Here is a 12,418-nt window from a genome sequence, read left to right as displayed (position 1 = left end):
ATTTTAAAGACCAATCACTCCACTGAAACAAATCATTTCAATTGAAACGATTGAAGCGAGACCAATTGAAGCGAGACCAATGTACATTGCTACTAGCACCAAGATTTCAATTTTTTTTGTTTTATAGAACTCAACACAGCCTGTTAATATGGCAACAGAACTAAAATCCAAACCTGAGATATCTTGGTTTTCCATCAATATATGTAAATAATACTTACGGTTTATTTGGACTTTCTGAGGATCCAAATGTTTTGGCACTCTCCAAGCCATTAGGGGTGTGCAGAACTGGTTTGAATCAAGCTGGCCCAGTTCGACCAGTTCAAGCTTGAACCGGACTGCCCCCTACCAAAAGGGGGTGGGTCCGACCTAACCAAATCGGGCCCAGTTCAGATAGCTATGCTTGCAAAGGGGGATCCAGTGAGGATTCCCCTTTACAAGAAAAGGGGATTTCTAATTCTAAAGGGGTTCAAAAGGCAGAGCAGGTAGCCAGGTGAGAGGGCTCCTTACCAGCAGCAGCGGCTCCTCTAGGCCCCGTTGGCGCTCCTCCCAGCAGCACAGGCCTGCGGTAGACCAGTTCTGGCCTCTGCGCATGCATGAAGCCCGGAACCAGGCAGGTGCCACTCTGCACTACCGGCAGGAAGCACTGGCGGGGCTTAGAGGAGCGGCTACTGTTGCTGCTGAGCAGCCTATGGTGAGGTGCCTTCATGCCTGTTCCTCTGCTTGCCCTTTGAACCCTTTAGAGTTAGGAACCAAACCGCCAAGGTCAGTTCTGTGCACACCTGGAAGTCATGTTGTACACTACTGAAATAGCTTTATTTCATACAAGAAATCTGTGTTTCTTTTTTCTTTTTTGTTAAAATTTGTATTGATTTTAACAATATCTTAACATTCACATCACATTAAACAAATGTTGACTTCCCACTCACACCTCCTTGTGAATCACCAACTATAAAATTAACCCTTGCTATAATAATAATTCAAAACATATATCTTAAACCTTACAAACTTGATTTTGATCTGCCCAACCTGCTATATTACTAAATTTCAAACCCTGTTGTAAAATCAATATTAGGAAAATAGTTCTTTAAGTATAATAAGAATGGTTTCCAATCTTCTTTAAAGCATTTCAAATTTTCGTCTATTATCAGTACTGTAAGTTTTGCCATCTCCGCATATTCCAAAATTTTTATCAGCCAATCTTCTTTTAGAAATCTGTGTTTCTAAGGATATTATCTGCTTGGAAATTAAACTTCTGTTTATTAAACAAATTTTGACCATTTTAACCTCTGAGGATACTGCCCAGATGCCATAGCATTCTAATCTATAAGAGAAGATTTTCAAGTTCAAGTAAATATATTCTATAAAAGCCAAACAGTTCTCTTTTAAATTCAGTTGCACAAAATAGAGCATGAGCTCAAAATGAGAGTGTAAAGAGAAAATAAGGTAAGCAGAATTTGGTTTAAATTCAAGGAGGCTGTTTTGCCATTGCAGATGAAGGTTAAGCTTTTTCAAACTTCTGTCCATCACTTAAAGCACATAAAATGTTACTGTAACATCAGCAGCTGTGAAAACAATGTCTTGCCAAAGGAGAAATGTCTCAACATCACAGCTGTTCGGGTTAGGGAAAACATACTTTGCATTTGAGCTGCGAATCCATACAGAAAACCAAGTTCCATGTACACATTTTTGACTTGGCTGCCACCTTCTGGGAACCTCTATGCAAAACCGAGAACAGTTTAACCTCAAGCTGAAGATTCTGAACAAGTCAGTGAAGTTATAATACACTTCTTAGGTACGCGCATTTTTATCATGAGCAGCCAAAAGACTATGAAATGTCACTGGGGGAAGGAAAGTGAAATTACAAATACAACAAATATTTATTTAAAAATATAATTTTTAATTTAAATTAGTGCCCCAACCCCTATGCCTACCCTTTCCAGTCCATCATTCTTTAGCTTTCCTTATCCTCCTCCCCGGAAATAATTCCAGTCTCTCCCTTCCCCGCTGCAACATGGAGCCATTCTGGTATGCTCTGCTCTACCTTTACAACACTGCAGAGGTAGAGCAGAGTGTTCTTCTGGCTCCCTGCACCCAAAACAAACATCATGCTCTCTCTCTCCCTCCCCTCCTCAAGTGCAGTGCTTCACTTTCCCCCCATAGGAATTAATGGAATTTATCATTAATAATCATTTACAAACAAGTCAGTAATGGGATGTACTCATCAAGGCACTATTAGGGCAGAGGTTAAACTTGTTCCTAAGCCTCCTGACTCCAGCTGTTGAGACCTAGTGTAGCATACTTGCTGAGCTGCAAATCAAGAATTCCCCAGTTCGAACCTCTGCCATGAACTCAGTAGGCAGGTTTAGTCACTCCTTCTCAGTCTCAGCTCCCCAGCTGTTCTATGGGGAAAATAATACTCACTTACCTTAATTAAGCCTTACACCAGTATAATACATGTGAAGGGCATTGCTTATTCAAAAAGCAGTATGCAAATGCTAATTATTATGATTAAGAATCAAGCCTGCTCCCATCAATATGGCCCCATCCTCGGTTTTGTTTCTTGGTTCCTAAAGCATGACCAGCCCTCTTCTCACTTCAGTCCATGCTATTGAATGTGTGGGGTGAGGTGAAGAATAGAGGAATTGTGCCCACTGGTCCTGTCCCCAAAGCATTCAGTAGGAGGAATGAACAGGGTTCTGTTTGCAGAAAACTGTACATGCATAGGCTCTTCCAGGTGATTAGGAACACCTCATCTTTGTGAGCCGGGTTCCCAACTGCACATACATGTGTATACTTAGATGCATGCAGAACCTTGTTCACACCTTCTGCTGTATATGTGGAGGTTAGCAGGCAGAGCCAGAAGAATGAACCTACTCCTCCCCCTCAACACATTCAGTGCAGACTGAAGGAGAGAACAAGGCTAACGTTGGGAACTGACTTCTGTATCTTTAAATTAGTTCTACTGCAGAAGGGATTCTGCCACTCAGTCACAGGGAATAAATGTGTCTTTTTAACAGCCTACTGGGTTACTTCTCCCCTCCCATCTTTAGATCAGGTGTTGGGCTTGGATTTACAGACTTCTGCTCTGCTCCTCCAGTACAAAGCAAATACCCAAGTGAGGAGATCCTATGGCTTCCCCCCACTCCAACATATGAGCTCAATCTCCCCTTCGATACTGAATTCTTCAATGTCCTGTGAAGAGACGTCTAACATTCAAATAACTATCATATTCTTGATTCAGACTGGATCTTTTATGCATGATGACGGGTGTGGGGTGAGGAGCAAAGTGATACAAGTGAACCCAAAGTCTGTTGTGCACAGACAGGGTGGGGTGGAAACATCCAAACTGGTCCTAGGGGTGAAGAACAGGAAGTGGGGCAGGAAACTTAAATTCACTGGATGAACAAAAGCTGCTGGTGTATACCTAAAATTCTGGATGAACCCAGAACCTTTCTGTGGAGCAAACATCACAAAATAGCATTTGGTATAATGTTTACCATTGTTTGAAGTTCCTTCACTTCCCACGGGCAGCTCATAGTCACAACCCCTTTCCTTTGAAGAAGGCACTGCAAAGAAACTTCCAAAGGTCCTTGAACTGCCAACAGCAACACCTTTTTTCCATCTAGGGAAGCACATGCTGGATAGCAGAAGATAACAATTGCTCTAGTGAGCTACATTGCTAGAAGATTATGCTGGAGAAACATAGCATAGCTGAACCTTAGGCATCACTATGAGGTTTGATGGGATTTTGCACCTCTCTCATATGGAAAATTGTAGTTTTTAGATCCAGGAGAGAACAGTACGCACCAGAAATATTTCTGATGACAAAGAACACCATACAGCAGGACAGGAGACATTTGATTGACTCTGACAAATTAATAGATAGAAGTATGTTCTTGTATATTTATATAAGGATTGACAGTCTTGGCTTGAAAAGGAGACACATTAATGACATTTTGCTAAATTAAATAAGATATATTTTTACTTGCACATGTTGTTAATTTATCCAGTTATAATTAGATCCAGCTCTACACAGAATCAAATGCATTCTACTTTCCTTACATACCTTACCCAAGACATACTTTCTATCTGCACAAATTAAATTAAAATCTGATGTGATTTTGTCATGAACAGTCATTTCTATTTTGGCCTATAATAACCCATAATCCTACAGCCTCTGTGATAAAGCATAACACTTTTCTCATTTGCAACTGGAAGACAACATTCTATTATAGCTCTGGCCCTAACTGAAGAAAGTGGATTTGACCTCAGTGACCCATGCATCTGTTACATTCCAGGTGGATTACTTAAATGCACTTTACGTAGGGTTGCCAAACAGTTTGAAAGTTTCAGCTAGTAAAGAAGGTTGCCACCAGAATCTTGCTAAGCATGGTGATTTGAGGATATTACATCCATTCTGTACCACTCGTTTTAGTTTCAGCTTCATTTTATTCTTGTTTTCCATTTCTGTGTTTTTAAACTGTATTCTTTTAAGATCTGTAAACTGCTTAGTGAGGCCTCACAGTCTTAAACCCTTTTATTTAACACATTTATATACCACCCTATATCAAATATCAGGACGGTTTAAAATTTAAACAAACAGCAACTAAAACCTAAAAATAATAGAAAACAGATTAAAATTACCATAAACAGAACTTTAACACATAAACTAAAAGCCTGTTGAAACATGTGTGTTTTCAAAAGTAGTTTAAAAACAACTAGAGATGGGGAGATTCTGATTTCATTAGGGAGTGTGTTTCAGAGCCTTGGGGCAACCCTACAGAAGGCCTAGTTTTGGGTCACCACCAAGCGTGCTAGTGGCAACCACAACCGGACCTCCCCTGATGACCTTAATAGGCAGCAGAGTTCATGAGGAAGGTGGTGCTCTCTTAAATACCCTTGGCCCAAGCCATTCAGGGTTTTGTACGTAATAACCAGCACTTTGTATTTTGCCCAGAAACTAATTGACAGCCAGTGCAGTTCTTTTAAAATAGGAGTAATGTGGTCTCTGTGGATAACCCCGGAGACCAACCTGGCTGCCGCATTCTGCACCAGTTGCAGTTTCTGAACTACATACAAAGGCAGCCCAACATAGTCAAGCCTGGATGTTGCCAGCATATGCACCACTGTTTTAAGGCTGTTTGTCTCAAGAAATTGACATACTGGCATATCAGCCGAAGCTGATAAAAACTACACCAGGCCACTGCCTCAATCTGAGGTATCAGAGAGAGGTTGGGGTACAGAAGTACTCCCAAGCGACATATCTGATCTTTCAGGGGAGACAGGGTGTGTGTGTAACCCCATAGAGAACAGGCAGATCTAAGCCACTTTCTAAGTTCCGACCACCTGCAATGAGTACCTCCATCATGTTTGGATTCAATTTCAGTTTTTTCTCCCTCATCCAGCCCATTACTGACTCCAAGCAGGCATTTAGAGAGGTTAAGCTATCTCCTGACCAAACTGATATGGAGAAATAGATGTGGGTGTCATCAGCATATTGATAGCACCCAGGAGCAGCAAATCCCCTGATGATCTCTCCCAGCGGTTTCATGTAGATGTTAAAAAAGCATTGGAGATAGAATGGAGCCCTTTGGGACTCCATATAATAGCTTTCACTTTGAAGAGCAACAATCTCCAAGTGACACCATCTGGAATCTACCTGAGAGGTAGGAGCAGAACCACTGCAAAGTAGTGCCCCCAACCCCAGCCTCCTCAGCTGGTACAGAACAAAACCATGGTCAATGCTATCGAAAGCCGCTGAGAGATCCAAGAGGACCAACAGAGTCACACACACACACACACACACACACACACACACACACACACACACACACACCGGTTGATTCCCAATTGGAGATCATTCATCAGGCTGACCAAGGTGGTTTCTACCCTATAGCCCTCCCAGGTATCCCTCTACAGATAAAACTTTTTGCATACACAATCCTGCCACTGAAATTAACTGAATGTACTACTTTTTATACTGGAATATGCCTGGTGAAAATTTAATATATGTATATTTAAAAATAGAAAAAATTCTGAATATAATCATCATATCATAACTGCTATTGTTCTCCACACTTGATAATCAGATCAATAATTCAAAAATGACATCATGCCCATGAAAAGAAGTTCTTTCTCAGATTCAAATTTATGATGATTCAAATTTACCATATATGGTTATAATTCAATAAAATGAATAATGTTTGAAGTTGAATTCCTACAGTTTTCAAATTGTTCTCTTACTTCCTTTACACATATTTGCAGTAATGCCCTGAACTTTCCTACAAGTGTAATCTTCACAAAATGACTTTGCCTGGTCAATGACAGGCCTCCTCACCTACTAGTCTGGTTTAAATTACAAGTAGAACGCACTATCCATGTGGGAGCAGGGTGCATTAGCATCAGAAAACAGAGACCCATGTATTAGACCCATGTCTAATAGAAAAGCAGGAAGACAACTATTTGTCCCAGGCCTAAGCAAGTGCTAAGTGGCTATTTGGACATGAACTTACTGAGCATTATGGTTGGTGATGGCAAATAAGCAAACAATTGTGTCATACCTAGTTTTTCAAGAAGCTGGACCACAGCGTTGGCAACAGGGGAAACCACACATTCATGCATGTTTCCATGCACTAGCCTTGCCAAATTAAAATCTGTTATTCTGCAACAGGAAAATATGGGAAAGAGACATAATGTATTTAAACAGAGTGTTCATTTTTTAAAAAAAGTAAGATTGGGTGGGTAGAACGGGCCAAGCTAGATCTCACTAGTACACAATACACATTCATGAAATACCACAGCTTTGTCACTTCATTTAAATCTTCTCTTGGTGGCACTGATCTATAGCTATTACTTGTGTAGCTGATTAAAGCCTTTGTTTCAGAGCGAGCTGATGTTAGGGAAAGAAATGCTGAATCATCCCTGCTAAGCTGCCTGGCTAGGCTTCTCCTAAAACTCTTCCGTATTATCAGTAGGTTCAAAATGCTGCCACCACCACCACTTTTATCGACAGAGCTTGAACTTCCTTGGGCTTGGGGTGGAATCCCAGGGAAAACTCTCTTTATTTTGCTATTGGATAAGTACAAACACCTTCCATGTGCAAGTCTACACGTGGTGAGAAAACTGATAGCTGCTGAACGTTTGAGGAGAAGAGCCTAGTTCTTCTCAACAAAGAACTCCCTTCTTCCTGGCAACAGCTCTCTAGATCCCATCCACCTGGTGTGCTGATTGGCTGAGACCTGGAGTTCACCAGCCTGTCATTCAAGACAGGGTTCACTTCCAGTTAACTCTTTAGAGGGAGGGGAGACTGATCACTACAACTTGCCACTGATGGATACACCAAAATGCTACTATATATTTTAAAATGCCATCACCAATTCAAACAGAAACAGGCTTATTAATTTTAGAAAAGGTTCCGCTTCTCCCCTCTCCCCCTCCCACAATTGCTAAGCAAATTCTCACCTCTCCATCAATTTACTATCAAACAAGGCCACATTCAGCACCTGCTGCTTCTAGTGCCAGCTCAGTCTGTTCTCACACTTTTTTCTTTTGTAAACTTGCTACAGTAAGGCTCCTGCCTTTGTGAAAAGAAATTTGGCTGACTAGATTCTATATAGGCAGTGGCAGATAATTTTGTTACAGTTTGCCAAACAAAACTGGAAAGAAAACTCTGGGGTCACTAAATGAGTCCCTTTGTCAGTTAAAGCCTATTAACAGACGCTAGCTATATGCAAGGATTTTTTTTTTGTTACAAAATTATTTTCAGAGCAAGGAACTGCATTTTATGCAGTTTATGCCTAGGCTGGGGCAAAGAATATGTGGTGACAAATTACAACCCACTTCCTTTTCTTTTCAGAAAAGAGTCCTTTCTTGAGATGACTATTTAGACATTTGAAGACATGTTCTTCCCTGCTGTTACCAGTTACCCTTCTTTTTCCAGGCCCCAGAGATTTAGTAACCAGTTTCTGTGGAATACTACTTTGAGAAGGGGAGTGACAAACCAAGGCCCAAATCTCACCCCTAAAAGCAGTCTGCCACTGACTGTTGCTTCTGATATTCTCCAAAAAGAAGCAACAGAGGATACTTCCCATGTCGTTGAGGTAAATGTACACATCCCTTGGGCAGGGGAGGGACACCCGCATTTCCCCACCTTTGGACATAACTTGAAAACCTGAGAAGTCACAGCAGGCACCAGTTGTGCTCTGATGCCACCTCTGGAGAGCCTCCAAAGCAGCCCTTTCTCCCAACACTGCCAGACCCTTCAACACTGCCAATCCCAGCCCCCACATTTACCTCCTTTGGAAAGTGGAGGAGGGGTCCTGGCATCTCTGAGAGAACCAGAAGTGTACCAGGCAAAACTAGTTGCCAACTACTAAGAGAAATACTCAGCATATTTGACTTATTTAAATATCCAGCCCTTTGTCAAATCTCTTAGAACAATATTATACACATGTGTCACCTGAACTGAAATAATAACAACTGAACTGTGTGAAAGGACTGGAATTAAGCAAGCAAACTTAGGAAATGTTTTTGATAATTTTATGGACAGCATTTCTCAACTTTACAGAAAATGAAGATCAGGGTAACTAACTAAATTGATTTAAACAGGAGCTTTATGTTTGATTTCACAAGAACATTTTGGAAAAATTTCCCTGATGTAATTGGTCATTGTCACTGTGGAACCAATTAGGTAAAAGACAGCAATTAATTTATTAGAGATGTAAAATGTGTAACTGCCCAAAGCATTTTATAGTGCTTAGCTTACCCATTCACATCTTTCTCTGGTTTCACAGCATTCAGTATTTTGCTCGTGTATGACTCCTTAGAGAGGCGAAGGAGAACACCATGAATTTTAGAATCCTCATTGATCTTTGTGATTTCATCAACAATCTAGAAATTAATATAAGATTAATAAATCAGTTTTTTAAAGGTTGAAACTTACTAGAACACTATCAAACAGGAATAGATTGCCATTTTAAAGCATTTTAAAATAAAGCAGTTTGCCAACTAACAAATCAGATTAATTGTGCTTTTTCACTTGCAGAACCTGAAAAATATATCAAAGAAATTCACAACTATGATCAAATTCAGCTGTGAAAGTCTATCTAAAAGTTATACCTGCACTTGTGCAGTTTCATTCTTCATTCTCTTTCATTTGGAGTAGTTCATAGCAAAGAAATTCATAACAATTGCAATATGCCACAATACAACTATAAGAGGACAACACATCATAGAGCGCAGATACTGCTAGCGTGATGCAGGGTGGAACATAGGAACATAGGCAGCTGCAATATACTAAGTCAGACCATCAGTCCCCCTAGCTCAGTATTGTCTACACAGACTGGCAGCAGCTTCTCCAAGGTTGCAGGCAGGAGTCTCTCTCAGCCCTATCTTGGAGATGCCAGGGAGGGAACTTGGAACCTTCTGCATGCAAGCATACAAGTAATTTCCCCAGAGTGGCCCCATCCCCTGAAGAGAATATCTTAAACTGCTCACATGTAGTCTCCCATTATTCAAATGCAACCAGGGTGGACCCTGCTTAACAAAGAGGACAATCCATGCTTGCTACAATCCATGCTTGCTACCACTAGACCAGCTCTCCTCCCTGGAAGCAGGTCAAACAGAAAGTCTCTGGACAAATACCCAATGTTAATCAACGCTAGCACGAAACTATAGCAATGAACAAATCCAGGCATACTGAAGGCAGAATATGATCATAACACAACTAAGGTTACTGTAAGAATGAGAACAGGAAGGCATTTATTTGACTTTCTGTGCAACTTTGTGTAAGCCAATTAGCCTACACGTCTCAGATATTCTGTCTGAGAGAATGATGCTTACCTCCCTTTATAAAATCATTCTGAGATCGACAGATCAAGCACATTACGTCAGTATTTACATAAATGTGAGGCCAGACTAGACTGCACCAGATTGCCAATGCTATGCAGTTGGGACCCCCTTTGAAGTACCTCTGGATGCCAGAACTTGTAATTAAACCTCAGAGATGCTTCAGAAACATCTCTAGTTACAAACTGAGAAACCAGAAGAAGAAAACAACCCATGGCTGGCTGAATTGCTTGTGCAGTTTTTAGGAAAGAACTCAAATATACAATTCTTCTCTGGTAGGTTTCTTCAGAAAACCTTGATTACTGAAGCATAAAACTGAGTAATACAATACATGCCTGTGTTGATTATGCAGCTAAAATATTTTTAGCTAAAGGAAAAAAACTCTTAACAGTAAGTTTGTTTTCATAATACCAATGTTGTTCATATTTTTCTAAATGCATCAAAATATATATGGCAAGTAAATATGTCTTCTCTTTATTCCAGGGGAAATGTGAAAATAATAGACTTTATTCCTGAATTGTAAGTTTGAACAACCCAAGATTTCCATGTTCAAGCAAAAAGCACTTCCATTTAGGCAAAGGAAATTGCCATTTTTTTCCCTTTTGGTTGAAGCCCCTCACAGCCTCTGAAAAGCCAAAATATAGGGACCCTTACAAGATCTCTGAATATAGTGCAGAGATCAACGAGCTAGCTCTGCATATGGAAGTGCTTTGCACTTGCTCACAAGGACTTTTGGATTCAAGACATACAGACTGTTTTTCACTGTCACATCCATGATGTTATTTTGCTTAGAGCCTGTGGCTAAATGTGGCATACTGCATAATACAGTGTTGACAAGGGTGAACTGAGGACTGAAGACTATCCATCTTCACTGTGAATGCCACGGTTATTTTTAAAGCAGTCTCAACTTACTCAGTGCTACCAAACAAGCTTCTTGGGTCATATGTACACTCGCTCATAAACCATGTTCATTTACTTCAATGGAACTAGAAATGTAATCCTCTCATTTACTTGTCAATAAGCTCCACGGACTTGACAAAACTTATTTCGGAATAAACATGCCTAGGAAGGAGCTGCTGCACAGTTGCAAATCCGTGTACACCTCCACAAGTAAGACTGAAATTTTACACTTATTCGGAAGTAAGTCCCTTTGAAGTCCATGTTATTTCTGAGTAAACTTGTATATGATCAGGCTGGACATATCATTGATTTCTGGGTATATGTGCTGTGGATCACAGTCAATGGCTGTTACAGGCCTGAATGGCAAATAGTGAAAAAATGCCACAGACAAAGGTTATATCCATTCACTGTTATAGTAAAAAAGAAACAGTTCCCAAAAAAATATTACCTCATTTTCAGTGCAGTCATGATGAAGACAAATATGAACCAGATTCAGACCAATCTGCAAAAGAAACAAGTTGTTTTGGTAAGAACTAATCTGCCTACTTTCCTTTCACTATCCCTACAGCTGGACTAAATTTGGTCCAGATCGGTAACGCAGTTCACAAGTTAGCCCACTTCCCCCTCAAACATTCATTCATCCACCATCTTGAATCAGGGTGAATGACATAATCACAAACTATGTGATTTAGGTGTCCCTGTGCATCTCCAACTGTACCAAATTTGGTCCAAATCAGTTCCTATTTGCACATCAAACGTTCAAGCATCCAACATTTTGAATCGGGATGGATGATATCATCACAAACTTCGCCACTGAAGTATCCTTGTGTGTCTCTACAGCTATAGCAAATTTGGTTCAAATTTGTTAAGCAGTTCACGTTTGTCCTCTTGTGCCTCAAAAGTTCATGTGACCATCACTGGCGTGGATGACATCATCACAAACTATGCCATTAAGGTGTACCTTTTTGTCACTCACTACAACTGCACCAAATTTGGTCCAAATTGGTCAGGCAGTCCACAAGTTAGACTACTTGCACCTCAAACGTTCATGCATCCGCCATCTTGAATTGGGGTGGATGACATCATTACAAACTAAGCCGTTACAAACTAAGCCGTTAAGGTGTCTCTATGTGTCCCTACAACTGTACCAAATTTGTTTCATATTGGTCCAGGCATTGAAAAGTTGATAGGGACACAAGGACAGACACGGACACACACATACTCCACACAGAATGCTGGGTGATCTCATAAGCTTACTTTCATTACGGAAAATAGGCTAAAAAAATTGATTTGATACCAAGTTCAATCATCTTTCAGGTCAATGTGGAAAATGAATTGTGCTCCCATATCCTCACCTCTTCAGCAACATTTCTGATTTCTTGTTCCAAATCATCATTGCCAACCTTGAGGGGATGAAAGAAAAAATGAAAATTGTAGCAAACAAAAGACACAGGTTTTAGCTGTAACTAAAGGTGGTGCAGGGGGAAGGCAAGTAATCCATATCAGAAAGTCGCAACAGAGAATATGATTAATTGAATCTGCTTCTGGTCCACACCATTAGAATGGAACAGGAGTGTGTTGCCTCTTGGGCAGATCCATGGCACAGATAAACTTGGCTTCAGGAACCCTAACCCGAGATATTATTTAATAAATAAATAAATAAATAAATAAT

At 40.4% G+C, this 12,418-nt stretch overlaps 1 protein-coding gene across 2 annotated transcripts in view; it reads right to left on the bottom strand.

Moving 5' to 3' along the window:
* The window catches only part of MTHFD1L (methylenetetrahydrofolate dehydrogenase (NADP+ dependent) 1 like), a 226,496-nt gene that overhangs the window by 207,266 nt on the left and 6,812 nt on the right, over nucleotides 1-12,418 (bottom strand). The window contains exons 3-7 of one of the 2 annotated variants that reach the window (XM_053292356.1): nucleotides 12,102-12,149; nucleotides 11,195-11,248; nucleotides 8,765-8,889; nucleotides 6,561-6,661; nucleotides 3,498-3,637 (exon numbers count right to left, since the gene is read on the bottom strand). In XM_053292356.1, coding sequence (XP_053148331.1) covers nucleotides 3,498-3,637; nucleotides 6,561-6,661; nucleotides 8,765-8,889; nucleotides 11,195-11,248; nucleotides 12,102-12,149 — 468 coding nt within the window. Of the gene's footprint in view, nucleotides 1-3,497; nucleotides 3,638-6,560; nucleotides 6,662-8,764; nucleotides 8,890-11,194; nucleotides 11,249-12,101; nucleotides 12,150-12,418 lie in introns of those variants that run through there. The other variant, XM_053292364.1, reaches the window with a different exon arrangement.

The sequence above is a fragment of the Hemicordylus capensis genome, chromosome 1, assembly GCF_027244095.1.
Source record: "Hemicordylus capensis ecotype Gifberg chromosome 1, rHemCap1.1.pri, whole genome shotgun sequence".
Taxonomy (NCBI): domain Eukaryota; kingdom Metazoa; phylum Chordata; class Lepidosauria; order Squamata; family Cordylidae; genus Hemicordylus; species Hemicordylus capensis.
This window is presented reverse-complemented; position numbering and strand designations above follow the sequence as displayed.